At 41.9% G+C, this 16,122-nt stretch overlaps 1 protein-coding gene across 1 annotated transcript in view; it reads left to right on the top strand.

The window, feature by feature from the left end:
• ZNF423 (zinc finger protein 423) overlaps positions 1-16,122 on the top strand; it is a 387,723-nt gene that overhangs the window by 62,431 nt on the left and 309,170 nt on the right. The window contains exon 3 of the mRNA XM_089689472.1: positions 13,162-13,350. Coding sequence (XP_089545598.1) covers positions 13,162-13,350 — 189 coding nt within the window. The remainder of the gene's footprint in view (positions 1-13,161; positions 13,351-16,122) is intronic.

The following is a 16,122-nucleotide window of genomic DNA, read 5'->3' as shown; positions in this document are numbered from 1 at the left end:
TTGGTGCTTCTCTCATGTAGAGAATCATGGTTCCTATGAGGTGGTTCACTTCCTGTATTGTGGGAGGAGCGATGACCTCTACATCACACCCTGGCCTAACTAAACAACATAGCTCTGAAGTCTAGCCAGTACATGGCACAAGAGAACAGACAACCAATCTGTAAACAAACATGACTAAAATGCAAAACAACACAATAATCATACAGATCAGTCTTGATCTTGAAGTCCTTAGAAAAGAATGTATTCTGGGGACAGGACAAACACAGCGAGTGATCAGTACCGATCACTCATTGTGCTCATTCAGGAAAGGAAGGGGCTGGCAAATGTGACCTTCCCCCACTCTCCATCCTGAAGGATACCATTGTGTTCTTGCAGCTGCCAGTGGAAAGGGAAAGAGGGAAGCCAGGAGCACTGTAGGGGTGGAGGCACAGGATGTAGGGATCAGTTCCAGTAACTGCCCCCCCCCCCCCCCCACCATGCCAATCACCCTCCCTGCTCACATCCAATTTACCCAGCTGCCTGAGCCCCCTTGCTGGCCTGGGCCCCGTACAGGAGGACTGGTGGTACCCCCTTATCCACAGCCCTGCTTGTGGCCACTATGATGACTTAAAAAGTGTGCATTTTTACCAAGGAGGATAATAATTGCAAGGAAAATTGGTGTCAGTAGGAGAAATAGTGCCCCCTCATTGGTACCATTGGGAAGAATAGTTCCCCCTCATTGGTATCATTGGAAGGAATAGTGCCCCCTCATTAGTATCGCTGAGAGGAATAGTTCCCCATCATTGGTATTAGTGAGAAGAGTAATCCCCTACATTGATGTAAGAGGAAGGAATATTGCTCCATGTATGCTATCAGTGGGCTGAATAATGTTACATCTTTGGTGTCAGTGGAGGAGATAGCGCCCCGTTTTTGGTGTCAGTGGAAGGAATAGTGCCTTAAGAGCCAGATAAAGGCAAGCAAAGGGCCACATCCATCCCACAGGTCACAGTTTGGAGACCACTGTCTTAAATGGTAAGTTTACCTTTACAGAAGACGATCTGTACATTATACACTGCACTAGCAGCCTGTGAGCCTATAAGTATCATAGTACTCGCAATGGTGAGTGGTCATTGGTTAGCACTACCTTTTGTGGCTATGCTGACCAATTCAAATGTCTTTTTTTTCTGGGCGTCATTCCAAAAGATTAAGGCTAAGAGATCCTCACTGGCCAACACAGTCATATGGCCGTGCTGACTAATGACTGCTTGCCATTCCATACATTGCGATGCTTACACTCTCTGAGGCTGTACCTCTCTGAAACTAGTTTCACTTTGCTACCCAGGATTTCATTTCTGGACTGAGGAGGAAAGAGAAAAATTATGCTCTGGTGTGCTCCAGCCAGGCTGGCTCTGTATGACTTCCTGCACTTTCTGTTGCATGGTGAAAAGTAAATAATACGCAGTGAAAGCAGGGTACGTATTTTAGTTCACCAGAGGAGCCTCTACAACTATACAGTACTGAAAGGAAGAATGGAATTCAGCTTTAAAGTCAAACTGAACCTTCATTTAAAATCTAAGATTCCAGGTGCATCAAAACAAAAGATGAACAAAAGCCTTATGTTTTTTTTCTTTAGAATGCAGGCAGTTTGAGTAGAAAAGCCTGCCCCCTGCCATTATGCTGCAGAAAAGGACCCTTGATCCCAGTGTGGAAGCAGTTTTCTCTCTGCAGGGTTCTAGCACACCTCATGATAAGCCATAGCTATAGACCTCCAATCAGCGGGAACCATGAATATTGCTGTTTGCAGAGCTATAGGTCTGACTCAGTAGGGGGTGTATTGGACCTCCACCATTGCTTCCTCAGAGATCGCAAGAGTCCTTCTCTACAGCATGCCGACAGGGACAGGCTTTTCTACACTGGTCGTGGCTACTGTCTGAGAAAAACAAATTAAGACTGTCAACATATTTTATTTTACCACTTTATGCCCGCCTGCAATGTACTGCGGATGGGAGGCCACTGTAGGCAAAGCAAACTATGGGTAGGTCGCTGCCTACTTCTGGGTTTCGGGTGGGTTGCTAAACAACACAGAGCTCTGTACAGAAGGAGTAGGGGCAAAGCAGGGATGAGAAACCTACAGATTGTTTAGTAAAAGCAGCACACTGTACATGTACACACATTACAAATAGTCAGGCACACATTTACCCCTGGATCGCCCTAGATGTTAATTTCTTCCTAGCCAGTGTCATTAGTACAGTAACAGTGTATAGTATTATTACTAATACTGTAATAATGTCATTGGTGATGCCAGTTAATGCCAGATTGCCACCACAGTCCCATTCTAAATCGCTGATCATCACCATTAGTAGTATAAAAACAATTCCAGTTTATATACCATAAACTAATCAATATACACTTTTTTTTATCAAAGAATACATTTTGCAATAAATGTATGGAGAAATTAAATTTTTTAATTAGATGTTTTATAGCAGAAAGTGAAAAATATTGGGTTTTTTTTCTAAATTGTTGGCTTTTTTCATTTATATCACAAAAAATAAAAAAAAAATCTGTGGTGATCAAATACCACCAACAGAGGCCAATTTGTGTGAAAAAATGATACAAATGTTGTTTGGATACAGCGTCGCAGTGCAGTGCGGTATAGCAAAAACTAGCCTGGTCAGGAAGGGAGTAAAACATTCCAGAGCTGAAGTGATTGTAGTGCACCAAGGCTTTATTTAGTAGATTTAAACTGAAGGTTAAGTTGGGCTTTTAAATCACACCCTATGTCATGAAACTAGTTTTAGATAACCACATAGAAACATGGTTCCTGGTTAACAAAGGTAATAGCGTGCATCTCATGTAATCTACTCCGAGGCAGGACTACAGCATTTAAAATGGCTGAAAGGTTAACTATGTGCAGTCTTTGAATTTGCACCTGTAAAGTATACTTAGATGGTAGAGTAATCTCATCCATTTTATTGCTAGTTTTTCATTATATCGCCACAAGATTGCCCGCTGCAATCATACAGAGCAGCCAGTCGTAAGCTAAATGGCCATTGGAGTCTTAAGTGCTAATTATTGTGCCTCCTGAAAGGATCGACTTTATTGTTACTCAATGCATATAGGTGATTGGGCTCTACAAAATTAAAGCCTCAGTTTAATTGGGTGCATTCTGCAATTACTGTCAGCAAGTTTTTTTGAACTGGATAAAACTGTTTTTACAGTTGGAAGCATCACTTTGCAGTGTAATTCCAAATCAACAAAGGGCAGTTATTAAAAAAAAATGGGGTTAGAATGAAAGGGAAAAAGTGTGTTTTCAATGAGCATATACTTTTTGCTTTTTACTCATTATTATGACTTTCTGCATACTTGCTCTTTCAGTTTGAAAAGAAAGAAAGCGGTCAGTGGCTCAGAGTAATATGTTTCTCATTGGGCTTGTTTACACCTGTGGCAGTGTTTGAAAAATGATCTGCAATGGATTGCAGATACATTTTTTAAATTTTTTCTATTTTTTGACAGCCGAACAGTTTTTCATTGGAAATACCATGCCACAACCATGAGCCTAGCGTTTGGCTCACTGTTGCAGCATGGCTTTATTTACTTGATGTGGCAGCCATGAAGCAGAAAATCATTTCTAGGACACATGTACAACCCTGTCAGGCTGCTGTGCTGGGTTAAGGGAGGGAAAAAAAAAACACATCTCAACTGCCTATTTTTACCACCCCTTGACCGCAAGTGTAAATGAGCCTTTTCACAGCTGAGATAAGAGAAATAAGGAATGCCTTATTTTCAATGAGTTACCTTACCCAGGCTTGAATTGTGAGGAGGGCCAATACAGCACAAACATTGTTTAGCTTTGTAAAGTAATGCAGAGCCTAAGTATATAAGGAGCAAATAAGACTTCCCTTATGTACATACATAACTACAATCTATACTACAAACAAGGTTTTAAAATATTAAAGGGAACCTAGAGTTCTTGGTCTTAGAGTCCCTATGCTGACTACTTTTAAATAAAGGTAAAAGAGCACCTGAATACCTCCAACCTGGAGCAGTCTTTCAGGGGCCCAGCAGGACGTGAGCAAGGGCCTTGAAATAAAAGCTGCAGTGGCATAGAGTCCACCATTTTCATGAAGGAACAATACAGAGTTATAGAAGGGGGTAGACCACCACTTACCCTTCTCAGAAAAAGTTGTGTATTGGGAGTATTCTAGGATTCAGAGGTCACAGGAGGTATAAGAATCTATAAAGGACATATAAAACACCAGAATTTGTCTGTATTGAATTATCAGGCCAGTTTAGCTGCTTTAACAAGGTTGCTAACCCAACATGTCTTCTGACCAGTAGTGGATTTTGCCATACATGGAGAAGGCCAAATCCACCATAACGGTATCAATTGTCAGTGCCAAATATTCCTATTGAACGGGAACAATGGAAGTAGTCACAGCAGCATTGGCTAATGCTCACCTTATACTATCACATCTTCTTTCCTGGTGATTTAATATCCACGTGGAAATTTGTTGGCCTCATGGAAATGAGCATTGTGCGTTAATAGCAACATGTTTTCAAGAGAAAGTCAAGTTAGTATCTTAATTTATGTACTAAATATATTGTTTAAGACATGCTAGTATATAAATCAGATGGAAACCATTCTCTAGGCATTCCCTTTGGAACAAAAGCATTTTGGGTTTAGTGCTGCGTAATGTTGCAATTAATCAAAATTTAAAGGCTACTTGTTTCTAATGAAGAAAACATTGACCAAACACGTTTTCTCCATAGTTGTCAGCTCTTTGCATACTTCTCTGTATTACCAGCTAATGCCTTTTTAATGTGTCTGTTATTACAATGTGTTTTATCTTAATTGTCTTTGGTGTAAAATGCTTCAGCACAAAAGAAAGGGGTTTTAGTTGGAGCATAAAAGAAGAAAAAAAATCTTTTAAAGTGCTAATTATTATATCATCTGTGTACCATTTACAAACAAGCCTACACAGGGAACTGCTTATCCAAAAGTGCACATCATCTAAATTAGGGTTAATTAGAACCTCTCCCAAATAGCGGATGCTTCATCAGCAAGAGAATGGTGAGCAAATAAATCTAATTTCCCTTCTACGAAAATCTTTGCAAGCTTAATTACTATAACAACAACATTTCTTCTTTTCATTAGAGGGACAGGGTCATTATTAACACAGTGTACTATCTGCTGTAGCGTGCAGCCCGCTTCCACCTTTCCCAGGTGCCCCCAGAGAGGGAGAGAGGAGCGGGCAGCGTTCATCATATGCTGACGAGCCCAATTAAAACACTTTGATATTTTGTGTTTCGAAAGCTTCTCCCAATGTTTGCACAAAACTCCGGATCCTAATTAGATTAATTAAACTGGTATTATGTTAATGTGCAGCTCTTTTTAACCACTTAATTTCCATGAGGCACACATCATAACGGCAGCATCCAGAACTGATTAAAAGAAAAATTGATCAAGATAATGTGTTTGTCCAAGTTAGATGTAACAATACCCCAAATAATGCTTATAAATGGATGACCCTCAGATGAGTATTCCTTGAAATTGCATACTATATGGCTTTTATGGGGCCCAGAAGCCAAGGGGTCCCCCCGCAGGTGCCTTGATACACAGTGATTTATGCAGCTTGCTATAGAATTTGGACAGATGCATTTTGAATGCAATGAATAGATTTATAGTTAGGAAACCTTTTTTGCTATCGTTCTAAAAAAACAGTAGAATTTTGTATAACTAGAGAACTTCCCTTTGAAATGGCGATTAGAGGCACAGGCAGTCCTTAATTGTTTTGCTTTGGGGCCCTATCACAGATTGTTATGGTCCTGGTGGCCTAGAACTTAGTTCAGATAGGTGTTTTTTTAGCTTTCGAATGGTAAAACAGTTCTATTTAGAGAGAAGATGAGGCATCTGTCCATCTTCGTAATGACTGCTGTGCACCTAAACTAGAAGTGTCTCTTCTACAGACTGGAAGATATTTACAGGCATGCTGGACATTTTTTATACTGTTAGCTTTTTTGCAGCTTAACACTTGTCTTTGCCTGATTCTAGTGAGCAAATATTGGGTAGTACATGCGGTTTTTACACGGTTAACTCAGATGTGTCAAGGTGACATTTTTGGCAGCATGCCTTTCAGCTCCCAGCCTATTTATGAATTTATTTGAATACACTTTTTGGAAAGGGGTTTTTTGTGCCATTGGGATTTTGTTTGTACAGAAAATGACAAGGTGAATGAATAAAAGTCTGTATGTTGTAGCATTGTCACCGTGAATGTGTTGACTGATGTAGTCACAGGGAGAAGGCTTGGTACCGGTGGCACCAGTTCCTGGTTGGTAGGTTGCTATTGATCACCTGGCAAAGCATATATATATATATATATATATATATATATATATATATATATATATATTTATTTATTTATTTATTTTTTCAAAAGAATTGAAGGAACACATTGAAAACACATCAGATCATCAATGGGGAAATATATCATGTTGCATATCTATACTGATATAGACTGGGTAATGTGTTAGGAAAGTAAGGATGCCCCATCATTTGATGAAAATTATCAACCTACAGAGGACTGGATTCAAAGAAACCACAGCAGGCTAGTCCATTTTGCTAACATTTTATTGCAGCAACTGAAAATGGTACTCCGTAGTTTGTATGGCCCCCATGAGCTTGTATGCATGTCTGACAACATCGGGGCATGCTCCTAATGAGATGACGGATGGTGTCCTGGGGTATTTCCTCCCAGATCTAGACCAGGGCATCACTAAACTCCTGGACAGTCTGAGGAGCAACCTGGCGGCCTTGGATGGATGGAAACATGATATCCCAGAGGTGTTCTATTGGATTTAGGTCAGGTGAGCATGGGGGACATTCAATGGTATCAATTCCTTCATCCTCCAGGAGCTGCCTGCATACTCTGGCCACGTGAGGCCGGGCATCATCGTGCACCAGGAGGAATCCAGGACCCACTGCACAGCGTGTCTAGCCTGTAGAAGTCTGTGCGTCCCTCCATGTATATGCCTCCCCAAACCATCACTGACCCACCACCAAAACAGTCATGATGAACGATGTTATAGGCAGCATAACGTTCTCCACGGCTTCTCCAGACCCTTTCACGTCTGTCACATGTGCTCAGGGTGAACCTGTTCTCACCTGTGAAAAGCACAGGGTGCAAGTGGTGGACCTGCCAATTCTGGTGTTCAATGGCAAATGCCAATTGAGCTCTGTGGTGCTAAGCAGTGAGCACAGGGCCTACTAAAGGATGTTGGGCCCTCAGGCCACCCTCATGAAGTCTGTTTCTGATTGTTTGGTTAGAGACATTCACACCAGTGGCTTGCTGGAGGTCATTTTGTAGGGCTCCGGCAGTTCTCATCCTGTTCCTTCTTGCACAAAGGAGCAGATACCGGTCCTGCTTATGGGTTAAGGACCTTCTATGGACCTGTCCTGCTCTCCTAGAGTAACTCCCTGTCTCCTGGTATCATGCTCTTGAGACTGTGCTGGGAGACGCAGCAAACCTTCTGGCAATGGCACGTATTGATGTGCCATCCTGGAAGAGTTGGACTGCCTGTGAAACCTCTGTAGGGTCCAGGTATCGCCTCATGTTACCAGTAGTGACACTGACCCTAGCCAAAAGCAAAACTAGTGAAAAACAGAAAAGATGAGTAAGTAAAAAAAAGTCAGTGGCCTCCACCTGTAAAACCATTCCTGTTTTGGGGGTCGTCTCATTGTTGCCCATCTAGTGCACCTGTTGTTAATTTCATTAACACCAAAGCAGCTGAAAGTGATTAACAACCCCCTCTGCTACTTAGCTTACCAGATCAATATCCCAGGAGTTTAATTGACTTGATGCTATATTCTGATTAAAAAGTGGTCCTTTAATTTTTTTGAGCAGTGTGTGTGTATATAAATATATATATATATATATATATATATATATATATATATTTTTTTTTTAAAGTTTAGAGAGTAGGAAAAGTGAGATATGTAGGTGGAATAGAATTTCAACCCATTCCAAAATGAAAATACCTTTAACAGCTTGCCATAGGCCTATATAATAAGACTCTTAAGTACCTTTTATGTATTAGGCTTGCCTATACTAGTATTTCCTGAATGTGAATCCCAACCGATGGAATATTTGTTATTCAGCAGTCTGTCAATTGTTCACTACATCGACAGACTGCTGCTTTCACCTATTTAGTGCATATGTCCCGTCAAGGTAGGTGCTCAGCCTCTATTACTAATATAGCATTGAGCTCTTAAAGTGGTGTTAACACAAAACTAAAACCAAAAATGTAATACATTACAGATTATTAATCATTAAATGTGTTGGCTGCATTCATTTCTTTTTTAGGCTCTTTACCTCTCTGTTTTCATCTGGTGATCTGGCCAGTAACACATCTTCTGTATTAGAGTTCCCCCCAGACTGGAATAAGGAGCACAGGGCACTTTTAAACAGTAGCATTGTCAGTCTTGGTGGAGGGAAGGGTTAAATGTATTATCAGATTTAAATACACAAACAAATGGAAGCCAAATTCCAGCTAAAGCTGCCCATACCTGGCTCAAAATTTGGCCGATTGAGCAGGGACCAAATTTCAATCCATGTATGGGCACCGGGGTTGAACACGAAGTTGATCTACCAATTAACTTTGGTACTACTGTAATGTTGGAAAAATCTGCTCGATCAGAGATGCAGGCTATAATACAAAGACACAGTGGAAGGATTCCCCCAACCACAAAGAGTGTGTGGATTGGGAAGTTGGGACGTTTTTTATTCTTTTCGTTCAGCTGGGTGGTTAAATAGAAAAAAAAACCCCAGACTAATGTATGGGATGCCTAATACGTTATAAGTAGTTACAGCAAACAGTTTTTTTCCTTTTGGGATAAAGAATTTATATAAGTAGATAAAAGCTGACCACTGACCAGTGATGGAAAGAGAAGAAATAAAGCCTAACAAACACAAATTCAGCCATCACATCTAAGAATTAGTAAGCTGCAGTATAATTTTTGCTTTTGGGTTTAATACCACTTTAAATTATGCTTAAAATTGCCTTTGTTTGGGTCCTGGAGTAGTGGGAGCAACAGAGAGAACTTGCCACCTACCACTAATGGTATTAATGTAAATCTGTTCTTAATGGTTATTTTGATAGGTGCACTTCAAGTGGGGTCCTGTGGGAGAAGGCTTTTTTTTCCTTTTAGTGATTGCCTTGTTGCTTTGATGGGGTAGGGGATTAAATATGTCCATAAACAATACAAATTCAGCAATGAAATCACCGTTGGCTACGCATGGTGTGCACCCTTTCACTGCAGGCGGTAAGCAGCCTAAGCGGTAATCTATAATTCAGACAGTAACAGTCTCTGATGATGCTTCAGTTTTTGTCAACCTCAGGCAGTCAGCATTGTGATCAGGGGACTTTGGGAGGTCACAGCCAAGGTAATGAGTGTGACAGACCACTTTTGTGTTTCAAGGGTAGCCGTGTCCTACTACTCCTAAGTCCAGTGCTGCTGTTGTAGATTATAGACCGCAAATATCGTCATTAACTATTGGGGCTGAAATCATCTTAGCTAATGTATGAAGAAATCTGCTTTAAATAAAAAATTGACAAAGATACACAAAGTTATTGCTGCATGAAACCTTTTTTTTTTACATTCTAGAACATGAAGTTGTTCTTAAAATGAACCTTTGAACAGCCTATGGACTTTCAAGTGTTTTTTACAATGATCTTTAAAGCAAACCCTGACTGACCCCTGTAGCTATAGACACTATGGAGCAATTGATCTTAAAAGAGAAGTATGAGCTTTAAAAAAAAAACCCAAAAAATTTTATACTCACCTGGGTGGATTTGGTATCCATTCCCCATTGGCTAAGCAGTGAACAAACACCTTTGATCACTCAGTTCTCCATCTCTGCTCTGAGCAAAGAGCTATGACTGTCAGTCTCCAGCTCTCTGCGCTGCCCATCCCAACGCTCACTAGAGCGCCGGGCTGTGGAGGGGGAGGGAGGGATTGGCTCAAACTCTGTGGATTTCTGAGAGGCTGAGCCAGATGCTGGTCCAGGCTTCTGTCCCCAGTACAGATTTTCCTCACACACCCACACCAGACCAAGATCTTGGTAGGAAGACCTCAATCACTTGAGCTCCCCGAATATTTATGCGCTCTCCTAGCACGCATCAGAGGCCAGGAAACCCCTGCTGGTTGGTTGGGAGAAGTATGCATATTTCACTGCAGCTCATACTAATGTCAAAGGTACCAGTGACTACTGGCAAAAAGGAGGAACTACAAACACACTGAACTTAGGGGTAACCCAAATGATCACAAAGACTACAAATTAACCACTTGCCAACCGCGCTATAGCCGAATGATGGTTACAGCGCGGTTGTCCAGTTCTGGGAGGGCATCAGATGACGTCCTCCCAGAATGCGCGCCCCCAGCAGAACACACGCGGTGCTCTCCGTGATCGCTGTGTCCTACAGCAGATCACAATGTAAATACAGTTGCCGGTTATTGGCAGCACTTTCCACACACTGTCACAGCGTGAAGAAAGTACTGTCGATAACCAGCAAATGACAAAGAGGACATCTGCACCAATCATCAGGGCACTGATTATCAGTGCCCAGCAGTGCCACCCATCAGTGCCCAGCAGTGCTGCCCAGCAGTTGCGCCAGTCAGTGCCCAGAAGTGCCGCCCAGCAGTGCCATCAGTCAGTGCTGTTAGTCCGTGCTGCCAGTCAACGCCGCCTATCAGTGCCCATTCGTGTTGCATGTCAGTGCCCATAATTGCTGCATATCAGTGCAGCAGCATCAGTGTCTCCTCATCAATGCCCACCAGTGCCACCTTATCGGTGCAGCCTAACAGTACCCAGCAGTGCCGTCCACAGTTGTGCCCATCAGTGCCGCCAGTCAGTGCCACCAGTCAGCGCTGCCCATCAATGCCGCCTATCAGTGCTGCGTATCTATATCTAAAGTAGATGTAACCCTTAACTGGATAGCTGTTGCAGCTTTACCCTCTTGAGGGCCACTAAGTTTTTGGGTCCCTCTAAACTCTGCACAGCTAGGCAACATGCATTTTCCACACTTGCATCCACAGTCAATAAGCAGTCCATGAGCTTGGTTTTTGTTATTTTATTAGGGGTCAACAACTTGGATGGGGTCTAGGGGTATATGGGATGCCCAATGGAACTGAACAACTTGGAGGACAACTTAGGTAAAAAAGGACAAAACTCAGCACACAGTGTTTGCAAGGAGCACTTGGTCCACTTAAATTAACCTCCTCAGACCCCAGATGAAAATCTCCTCATCCACCTGGCTGTCTTGAGAGTATCCCAGGTCAAAGGATCTGGAGACACCCAAGTAACATAGTCCCAAGGAGAACTAGTTGGATATTGCACATGACCGCCCTCCCCCTTCTTTGGCCCAGGGGTAGAAGTACTCGCACTGTCCTGTTTGTGTAGGTCAGAGCTGCTTTCAGGCCTTACGCTGGCTGGCTCCTTCCCTACTGACAAGCTGTCATTCTCTGCTAGACTGTGGGACAGTGGAGGTCCTTCTTTCCAGCTTCCAGCCTGTAGGCAGACCCCCCTCCTCTGGGATCCCCTTCCAGGCTCCACACCAGCAGCACTTCCTCACTCCATCTTTCACCCGACTCCCCTGCTGACCAGGCTTTCTCATATTTAAGGGCTGTCCTAGCCATCATGTCTTGCCTCCTGCCTGGGGATTGGCCCTAAGTATGCACTTCAGTTCCTCCTCACCCCCTCCCACTGGCTTCTAGAAACAGAGAACTGACCTGCAGAGCTCTCCAGCCTTAACCTGGAGTAACCTCACTGACTCACTCCCAGGCTGACTCATACCCAGGCCTCTATATATAAAATATTTTTTCTTGTTTTTTCACTTTACCATATTTGGCACCTTGGTGTTGCAGATCTTCAGCAGCCTCTTTGCAACCACTTTAGGTGTTGCATACACTCACTCCACTGGTGGCTGCATGTCACTGCTCAAGGCAGGCTTCCTGAGTGGGCAAAGCCTGCTCAGTGCGTGTAGACACAGCCATTTACGAGTTTTTCCAGAAGCACAGTGTGACAACGCAGGAGAGCAATTGGAAATGGATAGGGCATTGTCACCACATAACAGGAAGGGCCTGAAAAAGGACCAAGACAGGATATTACCAGGTGGTATTGTAATTAAAATGGTAAATTTAAAAACATTGAAAATCACTTAAGAAATTAGTTTAGTTTTGAGCAAACACTTCACCATTATTTGGACTCTAACTTCCACTCTCCACACACCCTTCACCCCTTATATGCCCTTCTAGATTATGACATATTTGTTTTTTTGCATTTAGTGAATGCTTTTTTCTTATATCTGTGCAGGCACTGTCTTTTGATACTTCAGCACACTTGCTGACCTGCAGCCTTTAGGGATGTGTAGTGTGGATATCTCAGGAGGCTTTGGGCAGACGAAGGTACATCATTCTCCCGATAGGCGAGGAGTAAGGAAGTGGCAGGGGAATACAATGAAAATAAGTTATTTACTAAACACAAAGCACAAAAATGATATGTGACTGGGTAAGATGGAAGGGGGAAGACGTTATTGAGAAGCCTAATTAATGGTGAAAGGTCTACTGTTGAAAGTTATGAGATTTTAGGGCTGGAGTTTACATCTACTTTAGTGTGCCACCTTTAACTGAAGCCTATGATGTAGGGTGTCTATGATTTTTATTTCAGCAACATTTATTGATTATCTGATGGTTCCTCTTAACAGTTTGGCTGTTTAGTAACTCCCGCAAAATGTATCCAATTGAGTGAGATCAATCCATTCCGTTCTAAAAATGTATAATAAAATATACATACAGTACATTACATTAATAGCAATATCCTTCTTTTTACCCTTTGTCTTATTTTTTTTTGTCTGAGTTTCAAATGTGAGTTTTCTTATTGGAAACAAAGTTTTAAATGTCATTTATTTACCTTTTAACCTATATTAATTCTCAATGAAGGAAAATGTAAATGTGCTACTATGCTTTAGATGTGAAATTTCAAGTAACTGTAAAAAAAATTGTTAATGATATCTAGTCTACTAATAAGTACTTTTTCTGTAAAAGTAAAATGGATAAAAAGAAGCCAAAAGTAATTATGATGTTTTTTGAGACAGCTCCGTTACTCTATGTTCTTCCTGTATCTGTAGGTGGTCCTGAGACAGAGGCAGAGCGAGAGGGACGAGGTTTGGAAGATGGTAACAGCGTGACTAGCCAGGAAGAGAGGATTGAGGAAGAGGAGCTGGAGGACGAGTCAATTTACACCTGCAATAACTGCCAGCAGGATTTCGATTCCTTGGCCGAGCTGACGGAGCACCGGACCCAGCACTGCCTCGGAGGTAATCCCAAACTAAGTTTGCAGGTCTGACAGGTGGTTAGCTGAGTAATTGGACAATGCAGCTGTAGGGGGTCTTGGGCGAGAATAACAAATTAATCATGTCAATTTTTTTACAGATAATGTCATTTTTTTTCTACTGTGCTTTAGGTAGGCTGGTGCACTGGTAAAAATGCATTGCTACTTTTCAATGCATCTCTATTATTTTTAACTCTTCCTTAGGGCAGTCTTAACTTTTATCTGCCAATGGACATGTAAGGAAACAAATACTAAGAGAAATACAGATATTGCTGTTGCTGACCTCCTGAAAAATCTTTTTGTCTACTTGTATCTGGCTTTAGTACTTCTTGAGACACTACTACTAGAACTAGGGAAAATGTTGCAGATTTAGTCTCCATTCACACTTGTGCAACTGCAAAATCATAGCATTTTCATTACGACTTTACAGTGCGACTTGATGCAACTTTGGCTTTGACCAAGGATGATTGTTTGTGCTGTACAAAGTCACACACAAGTTGCATGTACATCATTCAGATGCAACTTTCATGCAAATTTGGAGGGTTTGCACTGAAGTCTGTGGTCCTCAAGTTGCATGAAAGTCGGACCAAAGTACTGCAGGGACTACTTTCAAGTTGCTGCGACTTGAAGTCACACAGATATGAATGGTACTCATTAGGAAACATGGGGTGCCACTTTTCCTGTGACTTTGGACCCCATAGTCGCATGACAAGTTGCACAAGTGTGAATGTGCTCTAAAACCAGGGAAAATGAAAGTCCGTTCTTTTGACCTTTATACTTCTGGTTCCAGTTCCAGATCTGTAACAAAGTTCTGAATCCATTGGGTGAGACACATTTCCTTTTAAAGTGTAAGTTCACCTTTTCACAAAAAAATAAAAAGTGAACTAACATCATACATGCTCTCCGGTTTCCCTGGTCCCCACTGCACTTAGCTTCGTGGATTATTAGCTGTTACTGCTCATGCAGCTGGCGCAGAAGTCTGAGGATTTGAAAGCTCCTGCCCTTCTTCCTTCTTTAGGCTAGGTTCACACCTGTGCGGATCACGCTGCGGGACCCACACAAATTCTCAGAGCTGCAACCACCCAAACAGTGAAACGCAGAACCCGCTAATCCTAATGGCAGGCCGCCTGCACTGGAAATCGCACCTGCATTGGGAATCTGAGTTCCTGTGTGGGCTGCAGTTTTTTACATTTCACGGGGCACGGCAGCCCATTCAAATAAATCCATGCTTTTGGATTTAGATGCACTTTAACAGTATATTTCTACGTAACACATAGCATAACTTGTGTAAATATTGAAACATTTTATTTTCTGGAAAAATCTGGACTAAGAAAAAGTTTTACTTGGCTCTCTGTTTATGGGGGTCAGGAAAGTTGCATTTGCCATTATTAACTCTGTGTGTACTGTTCATTCACCCGCCCTTCATCCATTCATAGAGTGCTTTTCATTGTAGGAACTGATAGTACAGCTCCTATGAATGGAGCATGGGTGAAGAAAAGGCAGGCATAGTTGTCACTGGATGAGTGCTTTTCACAGACCCGGCTGCTCATATTAACCCCTGCAGTACCAGAAGGTCACCGCTGCAAGGGGTGGAGGACTGAGCAGCAGAAACTAGCACACGGGACAGTCTTTATAGTCACTGGTGCTTTTTTTTTTTTTTACTAAGTGTTAGCTTCAAATTTGACGGCAAAAATAAAGCGTTAATTGCACATTTCATATGTGTTTAGAATCCTAAGGCCTAGGACAGGACTGACTGGCTCCTGAATTCTTCAACATTCTTTTTTTTAATGGCATGAATGAAATAAACACTGCTTTGTGTGTGAGCTACATGGTATGGTAGTTGTCTCCAAGTTGCAGCCCAGGGACTAGATGCAGCACCTCTGCTTTGCTGCTTTGGGCCTATTCCTCCGACTAATACAATGGTGGACCATTATTCCCCCTGTTAATACTAAACATGGATTGTTTACTCCCACTAGCAAAAGTCCAGCCCCCCTAAAATCTGAAGGACAGTAAACTGGCTCCTTGTTCAGAAAGTCTGGAGATCCCTGTTGTAAGAGATTTGCTTTGCTAGCAATGTCATACAATACCACTATTGTCTATTATATTTATAATTTCTTGCCTTGATTTTTTCACTTTGAAAGGTAGATTTTGGTAGACACACACATTTAGCCATCACTGATTTTCTATGAGTTTCTTCAGTGTCTTTGTTTATGGTGATGGTGCTCGCTTTGCGCAATACAATGTGTAGATACCCTAGTGTGACCAACATTAGATCCCAAAGAGTTCTCAGTACCTAAATACTTTCAGTAAGCATTTATAAAATTCTTAGGAAAGAAAAGTTGCCGAGTCTTCGGTGTTGTTCTAAGGGGCCTTGTTTTCATGCTGTGAAAGCTTTTACTCAATTTGATACCCTGGCGCCATAATCTAACATAGAGACTGAACAAGGTTTTTAGAAATGGTGTTTTAGTGCATCTCCTTTTATTGTTTTATTACCTTTCTAATGGATTAGAAACTTACTTCTCTCTAACATACTGTTTAGATTGAAAAAAGTGGTTATTTGTCCAGATTGTAGATGCTTTTCACAGCCCATTCTCTGTAGCGTAGGTTCTGGCTGGAAAAAAAAACATGAAGAAAGAATGAGCTTCCAGTAGAGAAGCAGGCAGGTTTTGGTGACACCGCTCACACATCCGCTCTTAAAGAAGCAATAAACAGAATATAAACTTGTTTTAAGGTTGTTTTGCACCACAATGCTGCGCAG

The sequence above is a fragment of the Staurois parvus genome, unplaced genomic scaffold (assembly GCF_062004578.1).
Source record: "Staurois parvus isolate SC_StPar_1 unplaced genomic scaffold, SC_StPar_1.0 ptg000476l, whole genome shotgun sequence".
Taxonomy (NCBI): Eukaryota; Metazoa; Chordata; class Amphibia; order Anura; family Ranidae; genus Staurois; species Staurois parvus.
Note: the sequence above shows the minus strand (reverse complement) of the source record. Positions and strands in the feature narration are given on the sequence as shown.